This window comes from Phytophthora sojae (genome assembly GCF_000149755.1).
Source record: "Phytophthora sojae unplaced genomic scaffold PHYSOscaffold_10, whole genome shotgun sequence".
Lineage (NCBI taxonomy): Eukaryota > Oomycota > Peronosporomycetes > Peronosporales > Peronosporaceae > Phytophthora > Phytophthora sojae.
Genome location: NW_009258124.1, coordinates 937,868 through 960,428, shown reverse-complemented (window position 1 = coordinate 960,428; position 22,561 = coordinate 937,868). Strand labels below are relative to the sequence as shown.

Here is a 22,561-nt window from a genome sequence, read left to right as displayed (position 1 = left end):
GGGCCTTCGCGAAGGCTGGGATAGGATTGGTTCACTCGCCTTTGACCGCCATTGATAAACTCAATCCGCACGCTGCACGGGCATCTCCTGCGCCTGCTTCGCAGCCGCAGAATCTGCCCGACAATGTATCGCCACTGTGGTCACGACGTACAACCGATTTTAGAGCAAAATCAATAAAACGAATCTCAACTCGACGAATTGGCAAACTGGACCAGCCTCCATCATTCTTGAGAAGTCTAAAACACTCGGTCACTTACTGTAAATTGACCTAAGACATGTTACCGGTTCATCACCGGTGTCGATTGGGGGGGGGGGGGGCAGCGCTGTGTGGGCTGGGCTATCAGCACTTCGTCGCTTCCTATCCCAGTATAAAAACATGTATTACTTATTGTTCAGCCAAGTTAGACGAGTTATGTGTGGATTAGCTACCGCACTAAATGTCCACTTAAAAATGACTTTCGAACTGTCGTTTAGTTAACGAACGATTCCACAAACTCGGGCCTTTTGGGCCGATCGTACGTCGCGGTGTACAGCGGGATGTGATCCCTCGCCACTTCATCCATCTTGATCTCGTCAGGATTCAGTCGGAATCTCCGTTTCTTGCCAAAGTCACTATCGCACTGCAGCGCCATGTAGCAAACTTGCATCTTCGCGTCCAGAAATGGTTTCGCTAAATCCCACAAAATTATTTCGTCGCACTTGTGCTTAGCGTCTGCCATCACCTGCAGCAAGCAAAACACCTCCATGGGGGGTCCACCACTGGAATTCTTCACTGCATCGCTCAACAATTCCCACTTCGCCACAGCATCAATTGCCCCGCTTACCCTGGTCGCAGGGACCCAGTAATCCATCTCAGCAGGGTTTGCAGCCCACCTCTTCATCACCGCGACGTAGTCATCAATCCGCAAAAAGGATCAATATACTGCTCCACGTTTGTAGTATCCGGCACCCCCATCATGCGAATGCGATCAAACTCTTCGTTCAAGCTGGATTTATACTCGGAAAGCAGTGCGTTCGCGTCCTCACAAGTAAGACGACACATCGACGCTTCTACAAGTTGGCGGGATTCAGCAACCGGCAGCAAAAAGTCGCGAAGGTTTCCACCTGACACGAAATACCGACTGGCAAATTCGCTCTCGTCTAGACCCTCGAGCTTTTTAGCCAAATCCTCCAATTCGTCTCGCCTCCCGTATGGCAACAGACCCATTTGTTGCACAAAGGGATCGTAGTCGAACTGTCCAGAGACCGCTAATAGCGAATAGCATGTGCCCCAGTCTCTACGTTTAACTTCCCTCTGGGTAAAGCCGTCGAGGCAAACCCACCGACGATGGTGATCGTCCCCTCTGTGGGAGTCGTACACAAGGGTGTAATACGCGTGTCCAGCTAAGTCGATCCACTCGTAGTAGTTGCCTTGGTCAAACAAACGCGTAACAGCTAGGCCGCCGTTCATAGTGTCGCTCTTGCGGTGCCATACAACTGGCGCGTTCTTTTCAATTGCGAAATAGAAACAGATCAACGCCACGATGCAGCTCTTGCCCGTTCCAGGACTTCCCATTAAAATGAACTGTTCTCCAAGCTTTGTATTCGTGTCCGTCAGCTTCTTGTAAAAAATCTTCTTGAAACTCGCCAACACACAAAGAATCTCCTTGCGAATGTAGAACTGGGAACCAGTAAAACCCAAGATCTCTCCGATCGCTCGAATGTCCTTCACGTCTCCGCAATCACTGTCGTCCCACTCAAATAACTTCAAAAAGTCCCCTGTTTGCGGCAATAATCCGCTTTTATTGCAGCTTTTCTTGAAATCCGGCAGCGATAGTTTATGCAAGCTCGGGTGTTTCCTTATGTACGTGTGGTGTTGCGGAGGTTCCACCAGCAGGTGAATCCCTCCAGATTTTGGCTCAAAGAACGTCGACAATTTTAGTCGTGGCCAAACTCTCTGAAGCTCCAAGTCACCAGACTTGCCGCGCAGTAAGAAATCCTCCAACTTCTCGTCAGCCTTCACCCACTGACCATTCTTCTTCGCCAAGTACAAATTCAACTCGCGAGGACGAATATCCAATTTGTCACCAAGCGCATCTCGCACATTCCCCACGTCCGCGTTGAACTCTGTCTCCACCGATAGCACCCTCGCTGCGCGAAAGACTCCGCAGAACACCTTAATCGGCAGAGTGGCGTTTAGCACTGCTGGTTCCATCGTCACGACCAAAAGAAAAATGGTTTTGAAGATCTCCAGGTCCCTCCCTACACATCAATCTGTATCACACATCTCGAAATGTCTGGTCAATATCATGCATACACCTACATTCATTAACGATATTGCATATCTGCGAAGCAATAGAGAAGCTTGAACGTTCACAACGAGCACAACTCAGACGCGGCTGTGCGTCTTCATACTCTCGTTGAACAGGATGTTCTCGATCATTTGGTGTCCCGCAGCAATGTTGGCGGCCGTTCCGCTCAGGACGAAATCGGTCAGAGCGCCAGTGATGGCGCCGTCGTCGGACAGCGAGTGCACGGGCGTCTCCGGGTGGATGAGGTAGCACGTCTGCAGCAACGCGAAGTTCTCGGCCATGCCTCGCGGACGGCGGACGACAATGTAGCCTTTCTCTCGGAATTCGGCTCCGCGCAGTGGGGCGCCCGAGAACTCGACGGGGTCAATGAACGACCGCCACACGATCACCACGCGGTCTTCCTCCACGTATCGACGTAGAATCTGCTTGACGCGGAAATCGGCTTGCGTCCCGTTCGCGTGTAACTCCATACCGAAGCTCTCGACGATCGTGTCGTCCGTGGTTTCCAAGTTCTGCCGTTGTAGAAGGCACAGCATCCATAAACACACACTCCCATTTTGCCGCTAACAAACGTAAAATTTACCTGCGGGTCTTTCTGGTAGAAGAAGCGGAAGGGCATGTGCTCCATGGACTTGGCAAAGTATTTCCAGGCAGCGGTGCCAGTCGACGCCACGTCGAACGGCAGCACCTTGTTGGCGAAGATCTCCATGTAGACGCCGTCTGGTCCCACGCGCATCTTGGCGTCGCTGAAGGACGACTCCATCTCTCCGAGTCTATTGGCTCGGAACACGTCGTCCACCTCGCGGTACGAGTCGTCCACTCCAGCCATGAGCTCGGCGAAGGTTCCTGGTCCAGTGCGGTCTGGAGCGGAGGCGTGCATACGTCGCGTACGTTGAACTCCATGCAGACACGACTCCATCGGCTGCAAAAAATAAATAAAAAAGTTAGGAAATGATGAAAACAAATATACAGACAGGAGAATCTTTGTGCCTCTGTGGTGGACGTGGCCTCGAGCAGCTTTGCCAGACTCTTGCCGATCTTGATCTGGCCTTCCAGCACCGCCTTCAGCCGACGATTCTCCCTCTCAGACTTGAGTCTCTGCTCCAATTGGTGACTGGCCATGTCCTTCCACACGTCGGGGGCTCGGAAGCCTGATGAGGTGGACACTTCACCTCTGCCTTCCTCACTATCATTATCACCCTCCACCTCATCTAGAGGCTTGGGCCGACGGGTGCTCTGCAGCGCCTTGAGCTCCTGCTCCATCTCCACGACCTTCTCCCGGAGATACAGCAGCTCCTTGCGCTGCTCGTCTCGAGCCCGGTTCGGGTTGTAGTTCAGCGGTCGCTTGGGCTTCGACGCAGTGGCTTTGGGGCTCTTCGTGGTCTTCTTTGGCTGTCGTTTGGGTGTTGGCAGAGACGCTGAGGCGTCTGGCTGGGCGTCGACGAGCGCCAACTCATTGGGAGACGGGAGACCGTCCAGAGCGAGCGTGAGAGCTGCGTCGTCGTCGTCGTCGTCGTGTTGCTGCTCAGCCTCGACGTACTCGTCCACGAAGTGCAGAGCGGCCTCGAAGGCCTCCGAGTCTTCCACGAGATCGAGCGACATGGAGGGGGGGGGGGTTAACGCGGAGAGTCAGAGTGAGGTGAGGCGAAGTCAGCGACTGCCAGCAAATCGCACTTTGCTCGACGTCCCGTTTGAAATGGATACATTGGGACAAAGCTGTAGTACATAGTCCTCGGTGCACATGCAGCTCCCGACAACATGGCTACAGTCAATGACCTGGTTGCCTTTATTTTGGTTCTTATGCAGATCAGGTCTGGGATTTGAACATGCTGATTATGAGACCGAATCGGTAGACCTGAACCAAACACCCACAGAAGTGGAACATGACACGACAATTCTTCTCCATGCTCCGTTCAACGTTCTGCCCTGCCAAGTAATGGCAGGACTTCTTGTAGATGAAGGTGGTCTACGTTGAATGAGCAGACATTATGCAGTAGCAAGGCCCCGATGCCTTACAATCACGTCTTTAGTCATTTCTTAAAGCCTGCACCTCAATTTGCAGTATTCTGCTGCTTTATCGAGCTGGTAGTCGCAGCAAGATGCATAGACGGTAACCTTACATGATGGGCTCTCTTATATAGTGAGGCAACTGTATTCGATTCGATATGTAAACTATGCATTGGACGTAGCAATGACTTATACGCTACCGTGTAAGGCAGCACGGTCTAGTCGCTCCTGCGAGCGCCTTCGAGCAGTATGGCAGCCAACCCTCAGTGTTCACGCCGCTTGACATGCTTCGCGCTCCCATGCGATGCCAGCGCTCTGCAGGGTGAAGAATTCGCCTGCACGAACCTCGCGTTGCAGCTTATCCCCTCCGTAGCGAATATGACAACCGACGAGAAGTGCTTGGCGAAGCTTATACGCAGTCACGGGCTTGGGTGCCACGAATTATCCTTCTCCTTCTTGTAGCGGGTGCGCGGAGTGGCGCACGGGTGCCCCTAAAACGTGCTGGCCTGGATGTAGAGCTTGGGAGTGCGGCGAGACTTGACCTACAACTCATCAACGAGGCGAACTGCGTCTTCCCCACCACTCCGAATCCTCGTCGTAGAGCTTGGACAGCACAGTATGTCGAGCTGCACGAAGCGTGGGCGAACTTGAGTCTGTAGTTGTCGTGGAATACTCGAGGTCAATGCTGCGGCGATGGCGGGCGTGGGCGGGCCGGCCGACCGCCGTCATGGACTTGGTGTCCTCATGCTCCATTCATCTTGTCCGCGTCTATCGTCGCCGTAGACGGCGTCGTAGGCTACGACTCGTAACGCCTTGTCTCCGTCCGAAGAGCTCGTGAGCGGGGAAGCAGTAGCTGCCACCTCTGACCGTCGTACGGGAACACGGGCCTAGGGCGCAACACACGCCGAAGTCGTCGCCAGCGCAGCGAAATTCAGACGGGTGTCATTTGCCGTAGCAGGACCTGAGCGCCGCGGTGCCCACGGTGAGCTCCACAGACCTGCGATTCTCCTTCTGCAGGATGGACATCCACGGGCTCGGGCGACATCGAAAGCATCGAGACGGGCTCCGCCGCGGCGGCTCTCGATCACGAGGGGCGTGCCGCGCTTCACACGACGAGCGCACCCACGCCCACCTTCTTCTTGGAGCGGAGGAGTTGTCTCGTGCAAGCGGCGACTTGATCAGCGACGAGCTCGAGGGAGCCGCGGGCGCCTTACGCCGGCGTGCCGTGGCCTGCTGCTGTATCTTCCAGCTCCATGTCCAGCAGCTCGCTCTGCCAGCCTGGGTGGAGAGGAGGCTCGGTCCATAGCGGGTTGGACGATCAGGGCTGGAAGACCCCGCATCACCTAGCTGCTCGCAACTTGGTGATACCGGTACCCACCAGCGCCATTGCAGCCACTGCGGTGAGCTCGAGGGCGTTCGTAGTCTACGGTGAAGTGGCTTTTGTCGTCAAAACATGGCGAATGTGATCCAATCACGAGATCATAGAAAAAGTACGCTATGATCAAAACCAAGACCTGTTCTGCATAAGACCCATTTAAAAATCTTCCAATGACCTCCGGTCACTCGTTGTAGCCATTCATTGAAGACCACAAAAGACACGCGCGAAGGTATCCATTATTGTGGGAATGGAATGGCTCGAGCCTCTCTCATTTCGGAAGACACCACCTTGCCACGACAAGCATGAGCGAGCAGAACGCAGAGGAATCTCTCTTTGCAGCTGCAAGAGACGGAGATCTCGACGTCTTGAAGACGCTTTTGCTGCAGAGGGACGTTAACGTGAACGTCACCGATGAAGCTCGCAGGTCTCCGCTGCATTTCGCTGCTGAGCACGACCACCTCGACGTCGCTCGACTCCTGATTAAGAGAGGCGCCGACTTGAACAAGGCCGACGAAGAAGAGCGGCGCGGACATCAACCGCACTACGAACGAAGGGTGTACCCCTCTGATGCGAGCGTCGTTGTTCGGTTATATTGATATCGTGAACCTTTTGCTGGAAAAGGGGGCTGACAGCAGTAAAATGGACAATATCGGCTTCACTGCTCTAGGTTGTGCGGCGGAGAATGGCCACACTGCAGTCGTAACCTCTCTACTGGAGAGTGGAGTGAACATCGACGCTACACCAACGGATGGATCGACCCCTCTCGTGATCGCGATAACGTTCGGGCATAACGATGCAGCCCTCGCTCTCATCGAACACGGCGCCAATGTGAACATACCAGACTCGTACGGGCAGACCCCGTTGATACTGGCAGCTAAGAGCGAGGCGGTGGGTATCATCAACCAGCTTCTAAAAGCTGGCGCCGATGTTAATGCTCAGGCGGAAGATGGTGCCGCCGCGCTCCACTTCGCGGCGAGACAGAAGAACACAGAGTGTGCATCGTTGCTTCTGGACAATGGAGCAGCCGTCAACATGCCAGGAAACAACAATTGTTCAGCTGTCCAGATTGCTGTGGGGGCCGGTAACATCGAGATGGCCAAACTTTTGATCTCCCGAGGTGCGGACGTAAACCTTCGGGATAATGACGGAGACACTGCACTCCATGAGACCATTTACCAAGACAAACGCGAGGGAACGCGCTTTCTACTGGACCATGGAGCCGATATCAACGCTGAAAATGGCGTTGGGTGGACGCCTCTCGTTGGAGCGGCTCAACGAGGACGCGTGGAGATCTCTAACTTCTTGCTGGAAAAGGGTGCCGCGGTTGACTCGAAGACGAGTGACGGACGCACGGGGCTGTTCCTTGCGGCGGAAGAGGGGCATCTTGACATCGTTCGTGCTCTCTTGGATAAAGGTGCAGCTGTAAATATTGTGGATTCAGAGAACCAAACCCCGTTGATGAAGGCCGCCTACCGAGGTCACGACGAAATTGTCGAGATTCTCTTAGACAACGATACCGACGTTTATCTTAAGGACACTTCTGGCCGCACTGCTACCGGTATCGCTCGCTTCAACTGCAGAAACAAGGTAATGCGGATCCTACAACGTCACCAGGCGGAACGGGCTGTTCCGCCTGGCAATGACCGAGGCAATGTCGTCACTCTGAAGCGGGAGAAACCGGACTGGTTCATTCCCAGTCGAGAAGTCCGCAAAGACCAACAGCCCTTCTCCGCCGGATCCTTCGGTCAAGTCTACAGAGGTTGGTGGCTCAGTACTCGAGTCGTAGTCAAGACCGTCACCGTCGCCAACGAAAAGGAGAGCCGCACCTTCCACCGAGAAGCGCGTATCTGGCAGAAAGCGAGGCATCCGAACATCGTGCCGTTCTTCGGCGCCTGTGACGAAGGCTCGACGTACTTCTTCGTGTGCGAGGAGGCCAAGAACGGCAAGCTGCTTGATTATCTATACCACGCAAGAGAAGAAGGTCGATCGTTGGTGTGGCGGAAGTTGCTGGACGCCGCTCTCGGCCTGCACTTCCTGCACGAGAGACACATCGTGCACAGCGACCTCAAGTGCAACCAGATCCTCGTGAGCAAGGACGGCGTGACCATGCTGACGGACTTCGGCCTGAGCTTCCTGGCCACGGAGCAGAGCGGAGACGAGGAGACGGTCGGAGCCATCCGCTGGAAGGCGCCCGAGGTCATCCGCAAGGACAAACCCGTGGCGCCCAACGCGCAGTCGGACGTGTACTCGTTCGGCATGTGCGTGGTGGAGGCCGTGACTTGTGACGTGCCGTGGGGGCAGCAAGTGTCTGACCCGGTGGTGAAGTTCCATGTGACGCGGAAGAAGTTCATGCCTCGTCCGAAGACGTTCGAGAGCGACGCGCAGTGGGAATTGGTACTCCGTTTGTGCGCGTTTGAGCCGTCTGAGCGCATGAAGTTTGCGGACGCGATCGAGGTGATCAGAGGCTTCGCGGAGGAGGAGCGGTTCCAGGAGCGGCTGCAGGAGATGAAGGAGGAGATCGCGGACGATTTGAGTGACATTGGTGTTGGTGTGAAGGAGCCTGCAAAGCTGCCAAAGATGACGATGGAGAGTGTGCAAGCATTGGCGAAGGTGAAGTCGATCGGCCACTCAATTAGAGCGAAAAGAGGAGTAGGTAGACAGGTGGCAGCTGCGTAGGAACTGAAAGACAAAGAGATTGTTAGTGAGTGCGGCAAAATACTCTTTCTTGAAGGTACAGTACACGTATACTTGAAAGTAGGAAATGACAAGCCAAGTACAAGTTGAGGTCGTTTTGCTTTACACTGCTGTCAGCTTGGAAGAAAGGTGTAGCAATGAGTCGAACGATATCCACCAACCCTTTCCTAGAAGCGCAGATGAGAGGAGTCGTCCCATTTGGAGTGGGCAATACATGGGCCGAGGTCCATAGAAAAACCAAAACATGGGCTCAACCTGGACACTAAACATGGGCAGTAGCACTGTCCAAAATGTTTTTATCGCACTTGACTGTAGCATCTGATGTAACCTGCAAAATGCAAAATTGCTCCACTGGAGAAGATCCAGCAGTGGATGACGCCTCTGCATCGCTCGTAAGCCTCCGCTTTGCAATAGCATCAATGGCTTCACACATACTGGAGGGAGGAACCCAGTAGTTCATCTCGTCGGGGTGTGCGGCCCACCTATTTATCACCTCCAAGTAGTCCTCCATTATTTCACCTTCACGCTTCACTGGTGAGTGATCGTCCAACACAATTTGCCCGCTAAATACAAGCTCGCCATGCATGGTGTTTACGTGGTCGTTGTGCTCCGCCCGATTCAGGTTGTCGTATTTAAGTAGAATAAGCCAACGGAACGTTGATAGCGTACAATCGAGTGGAAAAATATTTGACTGCAACACCTTGGAGATAAGGGTCCTTCAGCTTTTTCGCAGTCACGACGAGCTTTAGGAAAAAGTTGGGTTCCACTATACGCACCAGGTTCTGCATAGCCATCTCCGACGTAAGACACGATCTCCAGAAAAGCGGGCAGATACATGTATATAGTTCCGCGTCTGAAGTATCTGCGACCCTGATCGTGCGAATGCGGTTCAGCTGCTAATCTGGGCGACGCCCATGCCTAGAGAGCAGCTCGTTTGCGCTCTCAGAAGTGGCATCACGCAATATCGCGCCTATAAGCTCGCTGGCCTCGCAAAAATCACGAAGATTCCCACCTGAAACAAAATACCGATTGTAACGTCGCTCTTGCCGAGCTTTCCAGCCAGATCTTTTAAGTCGTCTCGCCTCCAGTGCGGACCTCCTGCTTACCGCCACCTTCGCCCTTCGTCACAAACTTCCTAGAAGTTGCCAGCAGCGTAAAAGTGTTAGTCCAGCGTCTTCGTGCAATACCACCCTGATCCGTGCCGTCGATGCAAAACCAGCAACGCTCATAACCGATCCCGATGCCAGGGTAGCAGAACGATTCATAGATAACGCCATACCTGTCGAACCACTCGTAGTATTTGCCTTGGTCAAACAGACACGTCACAAGAACTTCATCCCCAGTTTCATGATAGCGATGCCACACAACCGACACCTTCTCTTTAATTGCAACGTAGAAACAAATCAGGGCCACGATAGAGCTCTTGCCTGTTCCCGGACTACCCACAAAAACGAACTACTTCTTGAAGTTTAGGTCAGTGGTGCTCAGTTCCTCTCGTAAGAAAATCTTGAAATTATCCAGCACACACAAAATCTACGGCATCTCCAACTGCTCGGATGTCCTTCACATCGTCGTCATTCCACGTCAACATCTCCAAGAATTCACCGCTGTCGGGCAACCGACCGCTTTTGTTCGCCCTCCTTTTGAGAATCGTCAGCGGCAGTTCAATCTTGCGGAAGCTCCACCAACACACGAATTACACTTGGTTGTTCCCCACAACATTCTTAAAGAATTTTGATAGCAGTTGCGGTGGCCACATTTCTCGAAACTCTGTCTTACCAAACCTACGCGCAGCAGGCCCCCGCAGGAGCGCCACACAGAACTTCAGTTCGTGCGGACAAATGGTAGCATCAAATGGTAGCATCAAATGGTAACAAGGTACAATGTATTGTGCTTTTCAGTTGTTTTGGCGAATCGGACGTGTAAAACAGCTACCTACTAAGATGGGGCTAGGTTATCGGAGCAGATTAGCAGGTCCGTCGTAGGGAATTAGGACCAAGAATTGCTAGTCCGATGGAAGCACTTGCGCAGGTCCTACAAACAGTCGAAAGCCCGAATGTCGCCCATTTTCACGGCATTCGGGGTTTGAGGTCTTACGAAGGACTCCTGCCAAGTCTTGTGGCAGGACTTTCATACGAGCTGACTCTAATACGGCGTATGTCAAACGCAGAATAAACTTAGGGAAACACGATGCAGTCGATACGTTAAACACTCCAGTCTTCGCCCTTCGCCTTCGTGGGTTCCGGCATTGCTTGCTTCCCTAAACAAAGCTTGCTTGGCTTGGACTCCAACCGGAGTCCATTGAACGGAAGACTCCGGGAGACCGCTCATCGGACTCGTCCGAGATTTGCATCTCAGATTTAGAGACCGCCAACCTCAGATTAACTGACCTCCAAAGTCCTACGCAGGACTCGGCAAAATGACCGAAAGACACAATACCACATGTTACCCAAACGAGAGCACACTCAAGCAACATGCTACTTTTCACTTGGATAAAGTAAACTGCCCCCATACAATTTTCAAATAGTATGACAATGTTGCAAGAATGTTGCGCCAATCATGGTGTACCTCCAATTGTTCGACACATTTTCCTCCGAGTGGCTGGCCGCACCCTGCGCAGCCTCCGCCCGCCGCCCTCCCGAGCCCCACAGACCGCCGTAGGCTCTGGCCCCAAGCGCACCAGCAAGCAGCAGGTCTCAGAGCCCCCGTCGTCTTTTCAGGGCCGCGCAGATCGCGTCGTAGGCGCCGGCAGAGCGAGCGGACCGAGAGGATTTCGGCAGTCGTGGTGGATTATTCCAACACAGAGGGAGTGAGCCATGATGCGGGCCGCGTCGTCGCCGATGGAACCTCTCAACAAGAATATACTTCTGGTAAAGCAGTGGTGGAATATGAAGAAAGATACCAGGGAGCTAGAGAGAAATGGCTGGAAACTGATATTTTATTTATTTATTGTTGTTGTGATTATTCCAGGCTGGAGAGGTGATTGCCGAGAAGTGGAAGATTGGGGAGAAGATCGGAGAGGTGCGTGAATGGTTCTTAGTTTTTATTCTTTGTTATGATTCATTTTCACTAAATTTAATTAAATTTTATCTGCTGCAGGGCACGTTCAGCCAGATCTACTCGGCGTACTCGATCGAGAGTCGGGACAAAGTGGCGGTGAAAGTCGAAGCCCCGAGCTCGCTCAAGCCCGTGCTGGAGTGGGAGAGCTTGATCCTCAAGAGTCTGCAGGACTGCCCCTATGTGTGCAGGTACTACTACCACGGCAAGCATGGAGACAGCACGGTGCTGGTGATGGAGCTGCTGGGGGACAGCATGTCGATGCTCCGCATATCGCCGGACTCGATGCACGGAGTGCCCCTGGCCAAGGCGGTGTCGGTGGGGCTGGAGATGCTGGACTGCATCGAGGCGTTCCACCGACACGGCTACGTGCACAGGGACATTAAGGCTTCGAACTTCGCGCTGAGCGCGATTCCGGAGCGAAACCCAATGAAGCAGGCGCGGTACTACATCATCGACTTTGGACTGTCAAGACAGCACATTGGAGAGGACCGGCAGGTGCTGCCTGCGCGTCCGGTGGCTGAGTTTCGAGGCACATCGATGTATGCGTCGCTGAGCTCGCATCGTCGACAGGAGCTGGGTCCGAAGGACGATCTGTGGTCGTGGTTCTATCTCGTCTTGGACTTTCTGCGCGGCGAACTCCCTTGGGCAAATGATGCGCAGCAGAAGAACCGTCAGACTGTGCTGAGTCTGAAAGAACACTTCACGGAAAAGAACCCGGGCTTGTTGGTGGAGGGTCTCCCTGGAGCCACTCAGTTGCTGGAGATGATGGACTATCTGCAGTCGCTGAAGTACGAGGACTTCCCGGACTACGCCAAGATTCGCAAGCAGCTTCAAGCAGTTGGGGAGAGTTCACTGGTTTCGGAGAATAGTGACAGCGGCGACGAGGAATCAAGCGCTGACAGGAAGGAAGCGCAAGCGGTCGCTGCTGTGTCTGAAGTGGATTGGAGTGCTATTGACTCGGAGCGTGAGCGAGCACTGGTATGGGCTGGTAAAGCTGAAGAACAGAAGAACAGTGACGGAGCGTCAGACTTGCTATTGACGATTGCCAAGCGATACAACACCTTCTTCGACACCGAAGGACTGTCATTCAATGAACGAGTGTGGGTCCAGGGCGCTGTGTATCGCATTGAAAAGAAGTCGCGCGCGAAGTCAAGCTTTCTCGCTCCTCCGCCCATTCAGAGTTTTGTTAAACGCCGCCAATCCGAGCAGAAGATGCGTTCGGATGCACTACGGAAGCGACGCGAGCGTGATTTTCAAGTGCGCCAGTCTTTGGAGCTTCAGAATGAGCAACGAATGGCAATGGCAGCTCCTACCCAAGGGTCTAGCGAGATTGTGCGCGGGATCGCTAGTCGGGAGGGAACACCAGAACTGCAGAATGGCGTGAAGCGGCCTGTGAAGTCGGAGAGTTCTATGGAGGTGTCTGACAGTGAGGACGTCGAAGCGAGACGTCATGACCACGCTGCTGCCAGTGTTGCTCAAGCTCACGCAAACGCGCGTCCTTCTGCGCCCTCAGTACCAATGCCACCCCGTCAGCCTCCATCCATGATGCCGCCGGGGCCTCCCGGGAACCGATGGGACCACGGCTCAAGCCATGGCGCACCAGTGCCTCCCCCGCCTCCCCCACCTGGCATGCCTCTATCGGTACAGCGTCCTGGGCCGTATGGACATCCGCGCCCTCCTCCCCCTCCACCTCCAGCAGGACGATTTCCCCCGAATGGTGCGGTTCCGCCCCCGCCGCCCGGGTTTCCGCCCAATGGAAGCCACGTTGTACCCCCACAGGCACCGCCACCCCCGCCACAGCGCAGTGGTAATTTTGAACAACGGTACGGTGCTGGACCCGGGCGGCAATACGATGCCCCGATGGAGACGAGAGTGGAGCAGGCATTTAGCTATCAGCGGCCCCAGAAATCTCCGCGCGAGACTCAAGGTCGACACTATCCACCGGAGATCAGAGAGGATCGTGGATACGGCCCTCAGCAGCCGCAGAAGTCTCCTCGGGAATCTGCGCCTGAGCGGCACTATGATGTCCCCAGGGAGGGGAGAGAGGAGCGCCGTTATGGTTACCAGCGGTCTCAAATCTCCCCACGAGAAAATGCTGGTCGAAATTACGAGATTCCAGCGGAGGTGAGAGACGAGCGCCGATATGGAAGTTATCAGCGGCCTCAGAAATCTCCGCGCGAGCAATACCCGGTGGAGGGGCCGCCGACCCGCCAAGAAAAAGAACACTACTACGAAGCGAAGCGACAGCGCTCGCACTCACGTTCTCCGCGGCGTGGAGGAAGTCGCTCACGGCGCCGATCCTATTCTCGGTCGTCGTCGCGTTCGCGGTCGAGGTCGTACTCGGTTTCCCCGTCGCGGTCTCGATCGCCGTCGCCTCATAGTCACTCGCGCCGTCGCAGCAGCCGAGACTACGCCGACCGTCGCCGCGACTACGAAGGCAGAAAGGTGGAGTCAAAGAAGGCCTACTCACGCAAGCAACGCGCGCGCTCTCGCAGCAGCTCAAGATCGCGCTCGCCGTCTGCGTCGCCACCGACCAAGCGCTATCGTCGACGTTCGTCTGATCTTAGTCAGTCCAAGTCTTCGCACCGCCACTCGTCGCGCCGCCGCTCTCACTCCAGTGAACGCCCGAGGGACTACCCGCCGAAGTACCAGAAGGAGCACTCCCCGAGGGAGTATCCGAAGGAATACTCGAAGGAGTATTCGAAGAGCTACCCGAAGGAATACGCGAAGGATTACCCGAAGGAGTACGTGGAGAGCTACCCGAAGAAGTACCCCTCAAAGGACTACCCGACGAAAGAGTACCGCCGCCGTTCCCCCTCGCCTGATCGCAGACACTCGCATTCGCGGGAGCTGCAATACCGGCGTTCCCCTTCGGAGGACCGTCACCGGTCTCACTCGCGCGATTATGGCCGAGAGGACGGCTATTACGGGGAAAAGCACCGTCGGTCGTCCCGGTGGCAGCCGAGATCGTAACGGGATGTGTGTGTGTGGAGGAAGAGCTGACAACCAGAAGGAGACTTAGTGCTTGTTTTGGACCCCTCACAGTTCAAGTGATGGGATCGTGGCGGCTTTGGAACGAAGAAGATCGATCATATGGGAGATGATGTTACTTGCAGCCCCGAGCTACCTCTAGTAGTCTTCGGAACAGTGACTAATCGTACAGCGCAAATTCAAAAGTGAAATGATGGATCGAGCCAAGTTCTCCTGGTGGTAGCGGTATGGTACTTGACGGTGAGTTGACGAGTTTTCAGCATCGCGGTAGTATAAGTTCGTACTGTCAAAATCGACAATATGGTCCACTTTCCAACCTACCGCGGCAGTTTGATCCGCTCTGGTGGAGCTTCCTCAAGGCTATCTTCAAAAGGATGACTTCGACGCTGAACTGAATTGACTATCTGCAAGAGGAAGTTAAAGCACAGAGGTTGCGTGCTGGTTAGTGGTATGGTTTGGAATACTGGCGATTGTCGAGCGGTGAAGAAACGAAGCCATCATTAGATTTACCGGCCCAAGTTGGGGGAAGGAAATTTTGTGTGTGCTTGAGAATTTCAACCGCCCTCAAATCGCTCCAGAACTACAGTTCTCTTGTTCATGTACTGTAGTTATTACGAAATGAGCTCACGTCTACGGACGGCCGGACGAAAACTCCAAGAAGCGGTTCATTTTCGTTACGCAGTCCTGGATCAGGCAAGAACTACCACTTGTGTGGCATCACTATCACGGAGAAGTTCCAGTGTTTGTTTGATTCCGGCAAGTTGTACGAGCAATGAGGACAAGTCACGCGGGACTCTTTGGCGCTGTCATCCAAGCGGGCCCGTCATTTTGACGTCCAAATCCATGAAGTCTTTAGTTCAGCTCCTTGGTGCAAGTACCAATGGTGTCATTTTGCGCTGAAGAATCTGTCGAGCCTGCTCTCAATGCAAGTCCCTAATAAAGCGTTTATGCTATTTATCTCGTCGTCGGTCACCCACACACGAGTAATGGTGCACTACAGATTTCCTACCTACTCGACGGACGGTCATTCTTCTATGGCTCGCCTATTACGGCGCTCACTCCTGCTTCTTTTCTTCATCTCCTGGCTGCTGCTGCTGCTCGTCCTCCTCCTTCTCTTCATAGCCGGCCAGCCGAAGCACCTCGGCACCGGCAGCAGCGAACCGCAGCAGGTCGTCCTCCAGGTTCTCGAACGGGAAGGCGCTCATAGGCTTGAGCGTGAACAGCTTTTCGTAGTGCACGTCCTTGCCGAAACACCGCTTGAACTGCGGGAAGACCTTGCCGCCGTTGGCGCCACGCACGTAATAGTCCGAAAGCTCGGACGTGCGCTTGTACTGCTGGATGTGAGTCCACAGGATCCGGTTGTTCGCGTACGTGAGCTTCTCCGTGTTACGATGCAGGAAGATCACGCGTCCGCTCGGGTCGTGCTGTACCATGGTCACGCCGCAGAACAGGTCGTAGTCCGGGTGCTTCGTGCCCGCAGAGCCCGGTGGCCGCGGAGTCATGTGGAAGGAGCTCTTCGACTTGAGCCACGCAAACCGGAACAGATCCTTGTCACCCCACACCAGCCGCAGCTCCTCGTGTGCTCGAGGCAGCGAGAAGCCGTAGTACATGAGCACGTTCAGCGCCTTGTAGTGCATCCGTCGGTTGATCATCACCTGGCCGCTTTCCTGCTCGAACATGTCCACGTAGTCTAGGCCAAAGAAGTCCCATACGTAGCTGTTCTCGTGGATGTTGAAAATGGTGTTGCCCGGCTTCCAGAAGTCGGGCCAGAAGATGGCGCCCGTCTCCATGAACTCCTGCGTGTCGAATAAATAGTTGGGGTCGCGCACCGCGAAGTTGTCGGCATCCAGCAGCAGCACATTGTCGAACGCGCTGTAAAAAATCGCGTACAGCTTCGTGTAGAAGTGCGTGGCCAGCGGGTCCTCGATCACGCGCAGGTACACGCCGTACTCCTCCACCATGAGCCGCAGCAGCGGGTGTTCCACGTTCGTCTCCGACGTCTTGTACCACATCTCAATGGGCAGCGTGCAGCCCAAGGCGCGCAGCGAGCGCACACTCACATACGCGCCCAGGAGCAGCTTCTCATAGATGACGAACACAATCCCGCGGTCAAAGGAAAGCTCCAACTGGCCCACACTCTCGTTCTTTAGTCCATCATCCCCCAGCGGCACCGGCGTGTCCGATATCTTGTTGGTCGCTCGGAACACATTCTGGTTGTGTTCGTACGAGAAGTTGGCGTCGTGCTCGTAGTCCTTGGACATGATGCTGTAGCTCAGCAGACTCTGGAACATATCGCACTTGAACTGCACGCCGGGCCGCAGCGAGTCGCAGTGCATGGCCAGCACCTGGTTCAGCTCGCCCGTGCGCGTGTTGCGCACCTCGCAGTAGCCTGAAACCCCATTACTGATCAGCTCACTGCAGTTCTTGTCGTTCTCGAACTCGCGCTCGCCGCTGGGCGTGCAGTTCTTGGTCTGCCGCCAGCCCACGCACTCGTAGTCGCCGAGGTTGCTCAGCTCCTGGCGCGTCACATGGCTCTTCACCTTGGAGTCGTCCACGGACGTGAACATGTGCGAGAGCCGCTTGAGCTTGGCCAGCATCTGGTTCTCCTTCCACACGGTGAAGAGCCCGCGCTTGCCGTCGCCGCCGCTCACGGCATTGTTCGAGATGCTGCCGTCCTGCACCATGCGCCCGAGCGTCACGAGGCACACCATGCAGATCACAAAGGCGACGATGAACAGCGCCCACAGCAGGTTCCACGTGCGCCGCTCGCTCAGCAGCACGCCAGTACTCTTCTTCTTGCCGGGGGACTCCTCGTCGCGTCCGCGGCTGCCGCGCTTGGCGAACTTCTTGCGCGGCGCGTGGCGCCCGCTGGCCCCGCCCACGTAGATGGGCAGCGGCGTGCCCTTGCGTGCCGCGCCGTGGTCGGGCATCGCTCAAAGAGTCCTCGCTTGTAGGCTGGCGTTAGACGGGGATTGCGCGCGAACCGCTGGTCGTTAAGAGAAGCAACTTGCGTGCGGACGAACAGGAGACGGAGACGAAGCTGCGGGCGCTGGTTGCAGTCTGCGCCGCGCGTCGAGAGGGCGTGAGGAAGGCGAGGAACGAGAGGCAACTGGGCCACCGGGGCGACAAGCAAGATGTGGGCTTCGATTCTGAGGGGGGTTGCGTTACGCAACATTCGAGAGCAATCGAAACGAGAATATTGAGATAGAAGAGGGAGATGATTGGCGGATAAGATGAAATGCTGTAGCAGATTGTGGAAGTGTTTTATTCAGCTATTCAATCTGCATCTAAAGTTTTTTTCTCATTCCCACTCTCCATGAGATCCCACTCTATAGGCGAAAAGTCGGACTGCGCCACTGACGTGGCAAGGCGGGATCGCGTGGTTGCAGGCGCCACTAGCTCAGCACTGCGGACTGAACTGCCGACACCAATTCAAATCAGTATAAGTGTTCAGCGGGGAGAGCATTGCTTACGGGGCAAATTGAATCGTGTACATTGCACCTTGCACCTTGTTAACAAGCATCGCTTCCCAAAAATTAAGCGCGAACTTGATTGGCCGAAAATGTATCCATAATAACTTCAACTTCAGTTTGTCAAAAGATCCTCAGCAAATCGTGAAGCGTAATGCGAGCGTAACATGGCGTTCTCACAACAAAGCATACCCAGGTGAAACTCGCCATCATAACTTAGTTTGTCTGAACATCTTCACGTGAATACAGTGGCATGTTTGAAGTTATCGACCTAAAGCGGTGTTATTGCACGGATGGTAGGTACCAGTACGAGGTTCGCCAACTAGCTTCCCCCTACAGCTGCAGCGCACCGGCAAGGAGCAGTGTACTCTCGCCGCAAGGATAGCGAAGCCACTTGTCGACTGCGTGCTGGAGCTTGAAGTGGTTCTCAATGCTCCGCTGGAAGTCGTATCCTCCGAGTCTGACAGTTTACCGCACGTTTTCGCCATGCCTTCTACCACTTGTCTGCAATTCTGGCCATACGGACCGCCGAACGTGCAATCCGGCGGGGTGTGCGCATGATTGATGACAGCGTCGTGACACGTGGAGTCACAATTCCAGACGCCTCCGCTGGCGAGGTAGGCGGACCAGCTGGCGCAATTGATGTGAAGTGTCTGCACAGCGGCGGCGACCTTGGAGTGGTTGTCGGCATCGCATGGGGCAGCGTCGACGTGGCCAAGAAGTGCAAATGCGGTCCTCGCGGCGACGAGGAGGATGGAGGAGCCGATGAAGACCATGCGTGTCTGGTGAAAGGTTGGAAGTGCTTGCAGTTGAGTTGTCACTGTGGAGGCAATTGGAGTTGTGGGACTGTGGTTGTGCTGTAGTTGGGTTTGGCTACCTGCATCCGTTGCTGCTCCTACTCCGAGATCGTTCGTGGATTTGACATCATTTTCCGACTAGCCTTCCCAGTAGTGCGCGTGTATTGAACGGTGGTGCTAATGTACCTAAAGTAGCTTGCTTGCCAGCTGCACCAAGAACATGAATCAATAACTAATTATTTGCTGCGCCTCGTGCTGTTCGACGACAACACCGAGCCATAATCATCCCAAAGTCCTGTTCAAAAGCTTCAACTCAAGTGCTCAAGTGTTGGTGAGTCAAATCGGAGGATTTCCGAGCATCATCAGCCAGTCTCCCTCGGGCGATCGATGCCCTAATAGGTACACACGCCCCTCAGGCCCTGAGTCAGGGCCGCAGCGTCTAGCGTTCCTAGTGGATAAGTCCATTGACTGTGCGCTGTAGTAGAAACAGTAGCAACAATCGCAGTCTGGAAAGCAGTGTCGACGTCAATACTGCTTTACGTGAGGCTCTAAAAAAATGTACTCAACGCCACAAGACCAGTTTCAACGGCTGGTAACGTTCGTGATCCCCGAGACATGCAACTTGCTGTAGACCCATTGCACGCAAACCGACACTGAAGTCTGTCGGAAGCGTGCATAGGCGGTGGTTGTGGTGAAACTTGAATCCGATCTCCGAACAAAACGCGGTGTACCTGTATAAACTGCTGCTCTGTGCACCCTTACGCTAGACCAGACCAGACCATGTCACACCCCAAGCACACCGATTAAGGGCATCGATACATATTCTAGCCAACGCCCAAAAGCAGACACCACGGTGAAGTTCTGCAAGGATCTTACACATGCGGTGCTCGAACCGGTGCATGGCCACTGCAACCTGGCCGCCAAGTAAAACTGTGGCGTACCGAGTGGTGTCTGCCAGTGACAAGTTGCCCAAGATTCATACCGCGTCCGCTTCCTCGTTCACGGGAGTGCCTCACTCTACAACTTGCGTTGTGACCCTCAAGTCTGCCTCTCAGTCTACCAACCACCTAGAAAACCTGGTACCATGAACACGAAGACCGTATTCGCCATTGCCGCCGCCGCAGATGTCGGTTCGGCTGCCGCTTCGGGATCGTCCAGCTCGGCAACGTGCTCTTCGTCGCAGCAGACGACTGCCTACTCGACCCTTGCCAGCGTCATTACTCTGAGCTCGTTCGACGGCTGCTCGGACGACTCGGGCTTCAACCTCATGTACTCGTCTTCGATGCCCGGATGCAGAATACGAGAAGATGTGCGCGTCGACCAACTGTCAGTCGCTCATCTCGTCGATCATCGAGCTGGACCCTCCTGACTGCGCACTGACCGTACCGACGAGCGGCCTGGTGATCAACGTGTACGAAATGGTGAACGGCTTCTCCGCCAAGTGCGCGGCGCTGTCGAGCGACTCGTCCGCAAGCACGAGCACGACCTCGACGGCATCCAGCGCGAGCGCAGCTGCTACTTCGGCTTCCACTGGTAGTGCAGTCACCACGGCCCCCACTACATCCAGCACCAGCTCGAACGTGACGACAACGGCGTCTAGTGCCAGCACGAGCGCGACGTCCACTCCGAGCGCTGGATTGACGGCATCAAGCGCCAGTGAGGCCACTGTGACCATCACGTCAACCGATAACAGCGGGAGTAGCTCCAACAACACGGAGCCGACGGTGACCATACCGGCTGAGACTTCAAGCTCGGCATCTACCAGCGAAACGACGAGCAGCAGCACTAGCGCTAGTGCCAGCGCGACGGACAGCGACACTTCGGCCTCCACCTCATCTGAGAGCTCGAGCGCCAGTACGGCAACGGTGGGCGTTGTGGCATCCATGACGACAATCGTGCTGGTGGCGGCTAGCATGCTCGTGTAATCGGACCACGATACGAAGTGGTCGATAGCACCCGATACTTTTTTTCTTATGCTACTAACATGATACTTATTACGAAGAAGTAAGTGGCTACGTTTTTGGTTAAGCTGTTGTGAATACGTTTCGCTAATGTCGACGTTCAGGAACGTGAACTAAGGGCAGATCAAGGTGGGTTGAAAGAATAAAACACACAGGGATTGGACAAAATGAAGTGTATACGGTGGTTGATGCATACAGTGTATACTTTGGTATCAGCTGTAGATCAGATTCTGTAGACGAATGGTCTGCAACTACCTGCACGTACAGCGCGTCACTCGGGCCGCAATGAAGCAGCTAGTGCAGCAGGGAGCCAACAATGACCAGCACCACCGCAGCCATTGCACTCGCGGACTGTGAGCTAGCGCCGGAAGTTGTGGCGACTTCGGAGGCCGGGGTGTCAGCGGCGCCGGCACTGGCACTGGCGTTTGTGTTGGTGCTGGCACTGGAATCGTTGTCGGTGGAGTCCTTGTTGTCCGTGCTGGTCGTGGTGCTGGGGGCCGTTGTCGTCGTCGATGTTGCCGACTCCGTACTGTTGTTGTTGCTGCTGTTAGTGTTGACGCTTGGCGCAGCAGTCGTCGAGCTGGGCGTCGCTGTTGAGTCAGCGGGCGCGGCGGTGGTGGAGCTCGTCGCTGCGGTTAAGTCCGAGCCAGCGGGCACTGCTCCGTTGCATGTTGCCACCATGCCCTCGACGACTTGCTTGTAGTTCTGGCCGTACGGACCGCCGAACGTGCAGTCGGGCAGCGTATCCACGAGGTTGGTGACGGCATCACGGCACGTGGAGTCGCACGTCCAGACGCCTCCGCTGGCGAGGTAGGCAGCCCAGCCGGCGCAGTTTGAGTGGAGCGTCTGCACGGCGGCGGCGACCTTGGAGTAGTTGTCGGCGTCGCATGGGGCAGCATCGGCGTGACCTTGCAGAGCGAGGGCGGAGGTCGCGGCGACGAGGAGGGCGGAGAAGCGGATAGGGACCATGTTTGTCTGGTGAGGGGGTGGTTGGGAGTGTTTGCTGTTGAGTTGGTACTGACAAGGCAAATTGAGTTGTGAGTTTTTGATCGGACCGAAGGTATGGTGGGGGTTACTGAAAGAGGCACGACATCACTATTATATAATATCACTGTGGATACGTGCTGACGTGGTAAAATCAACTAGGAGCTCAAGTTTACGTCGGAGGGCGATCCAGACTCGTCTCGGATGCTTGGCTGTGTTCGAACAATGCGCTGCGACATTAGCTGTTAGCCTTCTTCTATCAGCAACAAGCACTGTTCGTTGCTTTTAGGTACACCTCGCTTTCAAATCGTGGCGCTAGCCGATTTTTTGTTGATTTATTCCTTGGTGGCTTAGCAAGGAGTCGTCCGACCTTCATGTTCATGTGCGTATATTGCGTCGTGTACTCATCTGCCATTCAAGGTTCATTCGTTGTTGATGCTCAAGTTGGAGTATTGAATCACTGGGATTTGACTCCAGACACGTTAGCACATGTTTTTAGAGTTGAAGGCACCTGTTTCGTCTCGTGTTGGAGCGAAGGATTATGCTCACCGATGATTCACAAACGAGTTTGTACTTGCAAATGGATACTCTATGTGTGGCCACGTGCGATCCTCTACTCGTCTACGCCACTAGAATGCTTCAGAAAAGAGATGGCGTCGTTGTGAACAGCATCCTGGAAGGATATCTCATTGCCTTCCGCCATCATCCTCAACAAAAATTCCTGATTCATGCACAACACGTGTACCTAGAACAAACCTAAAACGCCCGCATCTACTTGGATTGCCCTCCGATGTTCACTCGGACCCCTACGGTAGTTGATTTTACCACGTCAGCACGTATCCACAGTGATATTATATAATAGTGATGTCGTGCCTCTTTCAGTAACCCCCACCATACCTTCGGTCCGATCAAAAACTCACAACTCAAT

At 54.6% G+C, this 22,561-nt stretch overlaps 10 protein-coding genes across 10 annotated transcripts; 2 read left to right on the top strand and 8 right to left on the bottom strand.

Moving 5' to 3' along the window:
* Positions 1-880: 880 nt before the first annotated feature.
* PHYSODRAFT_524913 (hypothetical protein) lies at positions 881-2,194 on the bottom strand (the record flags this gene model as incomplete). Its single annotated transcript, XM_009537196.1, has 1 exon — positions 881-2,194. One exon carries the CDS (start codon positions 2,192-2,194, stop codon positions 881-883), a length of 1,314 nt encoding a protein of 437 aa, XP_009535491.1.
* A 174-nt stretch (positions 2,195-2,368) lies between these two features.
* Positions 2,369-3,893, bottom strand: PHYSODRAFT_524263 (hypothetical protein; the record flags this gene model as incomplete). The annotated part of the gene is made up of 5 exons (XM_009537195.1): positions 2,369-2,803; positions 2,875-3,188; positions 3,254-3,457; positions 3,521-3,635; positions 3,735-3,893. The coding sequence occupies 5 exons, from the start codon at positions 3,891-3,893 to the stop codon at positions 2,369-2,371; spliced, it is 1,227 nt and encodes a 408-aa protein (XP_009535490.1).
* A 1,130-nt stretch (positions 3,894-5,023) lies between these two features.
* On the bottom strand, positions 5,024-5,685 carry PHYSODRAFT_339277 (hypothetical protein; the record flags this gene model as incomplete). The annotated part of the gene is made up of 4 exons (XM_009537194.1): positions 5,024-5,185; positions 5,260-5,377; positions 5,513-5,592; positions 5,677-5,685. 4 exons carry the CDS (start codon positions 5,683-5,685, stop codon positions 5,024-5,026), a joined length of 369 nt encoding a protein of 122 aa, XP_009535489.1.
* A 2,947-nt stretch (positions 5,686-8,632) lies between these two features.
* Positions 8,633-8,956, bottom strand: PHYSODRAFT_305722 (hypothetical protein; the record flags this gene model as incomplete). The annotated part of the gene is made up of 1 exon (XM_009537193.1): positions 8,633-8,956. One exon carries the CDS (start codon positions 8,954-8,956, stop codon positions 8,633-8,635), a length of 324 nt encoding a protein of 107 aa, XP_009535488.1.
* Positions 8,957-9,438: 482 nt separating this feature from the next.
* PHYSODRAFT_524147 (hypothetical protein) lies at positions 9,439-9,825 on the bottom strand (the record flags this gene model as incomplete). Its single annotated transcript, XM_009537192.1, has 1 exon — positions 9,439-9,825. A coding segment is annotated over one exon (387 nt), but the record flags the coding sequence as incomplete, so codon positions are not given.
* Positions 9,826-11,189: 1,364 nt separating this feature from the next.
* On the top strand, positions 11,190-14,403 carry PHYSODRAFT_524024 (hypothetical protein; the record flags this gene model as incomplete). Its single annotated transcript, XM_009537191.1, is given in 6 exon segments — positions 11,190-11,240; positions 11,341-11,391; positions 11,470-13,032; positions 13,304-13,554; positions 13,567-13,787; positions 13,868-14,403. The coding sequence occupies 6 exon segments, from the start codon at positions 11,190-11,192 to the stop codon at positions 14,401-14,403; spliced, it is 2,673 nt and encodes an 890-aa protein (XP_009535486.1).
* Positions 14,404-15,476: 1,073 nt separating this feature from the next.
* Positions 15,477-17,564, bottom strand: PHYSODRAFT_347955 (hypothetical protein; the record flags this gene model as incomplete). The annotated part of the gene is made up of 1 exon (XM_009537190.1): positions 15,477-17,564. Exon 1 carries the CDS (start codon positions 17,349-17,351, stop codon positions 15,477-15,479), a length of 1,875 nt encoding a protein of 624 aa, XP_009535485.1. The 5' UTR covers positions 17,352-17,564.
* Positions 17,565-18,154: 590 nt separating this feature from the next.
* PHYSODRAFT_524900 (hypothetical protein) lies at positions 18,155-18,667 on the bottom strand (the record flags this gene model as incomplete). Its single annotated transcript, XM_009537189.1, has 1 exon — positions 18,155-18,667. The coding sequence occupies one exon, from the start codon at positions 18,665-18,667 to the stop codon at positions 18,155-18,157; it is 513 nt and encodes a 170-aa protein (XP_009535484.1).
* Positions 18,668-19,772: 1,105 nt separating this feature from the next.
* Positions 19,773-20,613, top strand: SOJ2D (elicitin; the record flags this gene model as incomplete). The annotated part of the gene is made up of 2 exons (XM_009537188.1): positions 19,773-19,997; positions 20,020-20,613. The coding sequence occupies 2 exons, from the start codon at positions 19,773-19,775 to the stop codon at positions 20,611-20,613; spliced, it is 819 nt and encodes a 272-aa protein (XP_009535483.1).
* Positions 20,614-20,943: 330 nt separating this feature from the next.
* Positions 20,944-21,618, bottom strand: PHYSODRAFT_339273 (hypothetical protein; the record flags this gene model as incomplete). Its single annotated transcript, XM_009537187.1, has 1 exon — positions 20,944-21,618. The coding sequence occupies one exon, from the start codon at positions 21,616-21,618 to the stop codon at positions 20,944-20,946; it is 675 nt and encodes a 224-aa protein (XP_009535482.1).
* Positions 21,619-22,561: the final 943 nt, after the last annotated feature.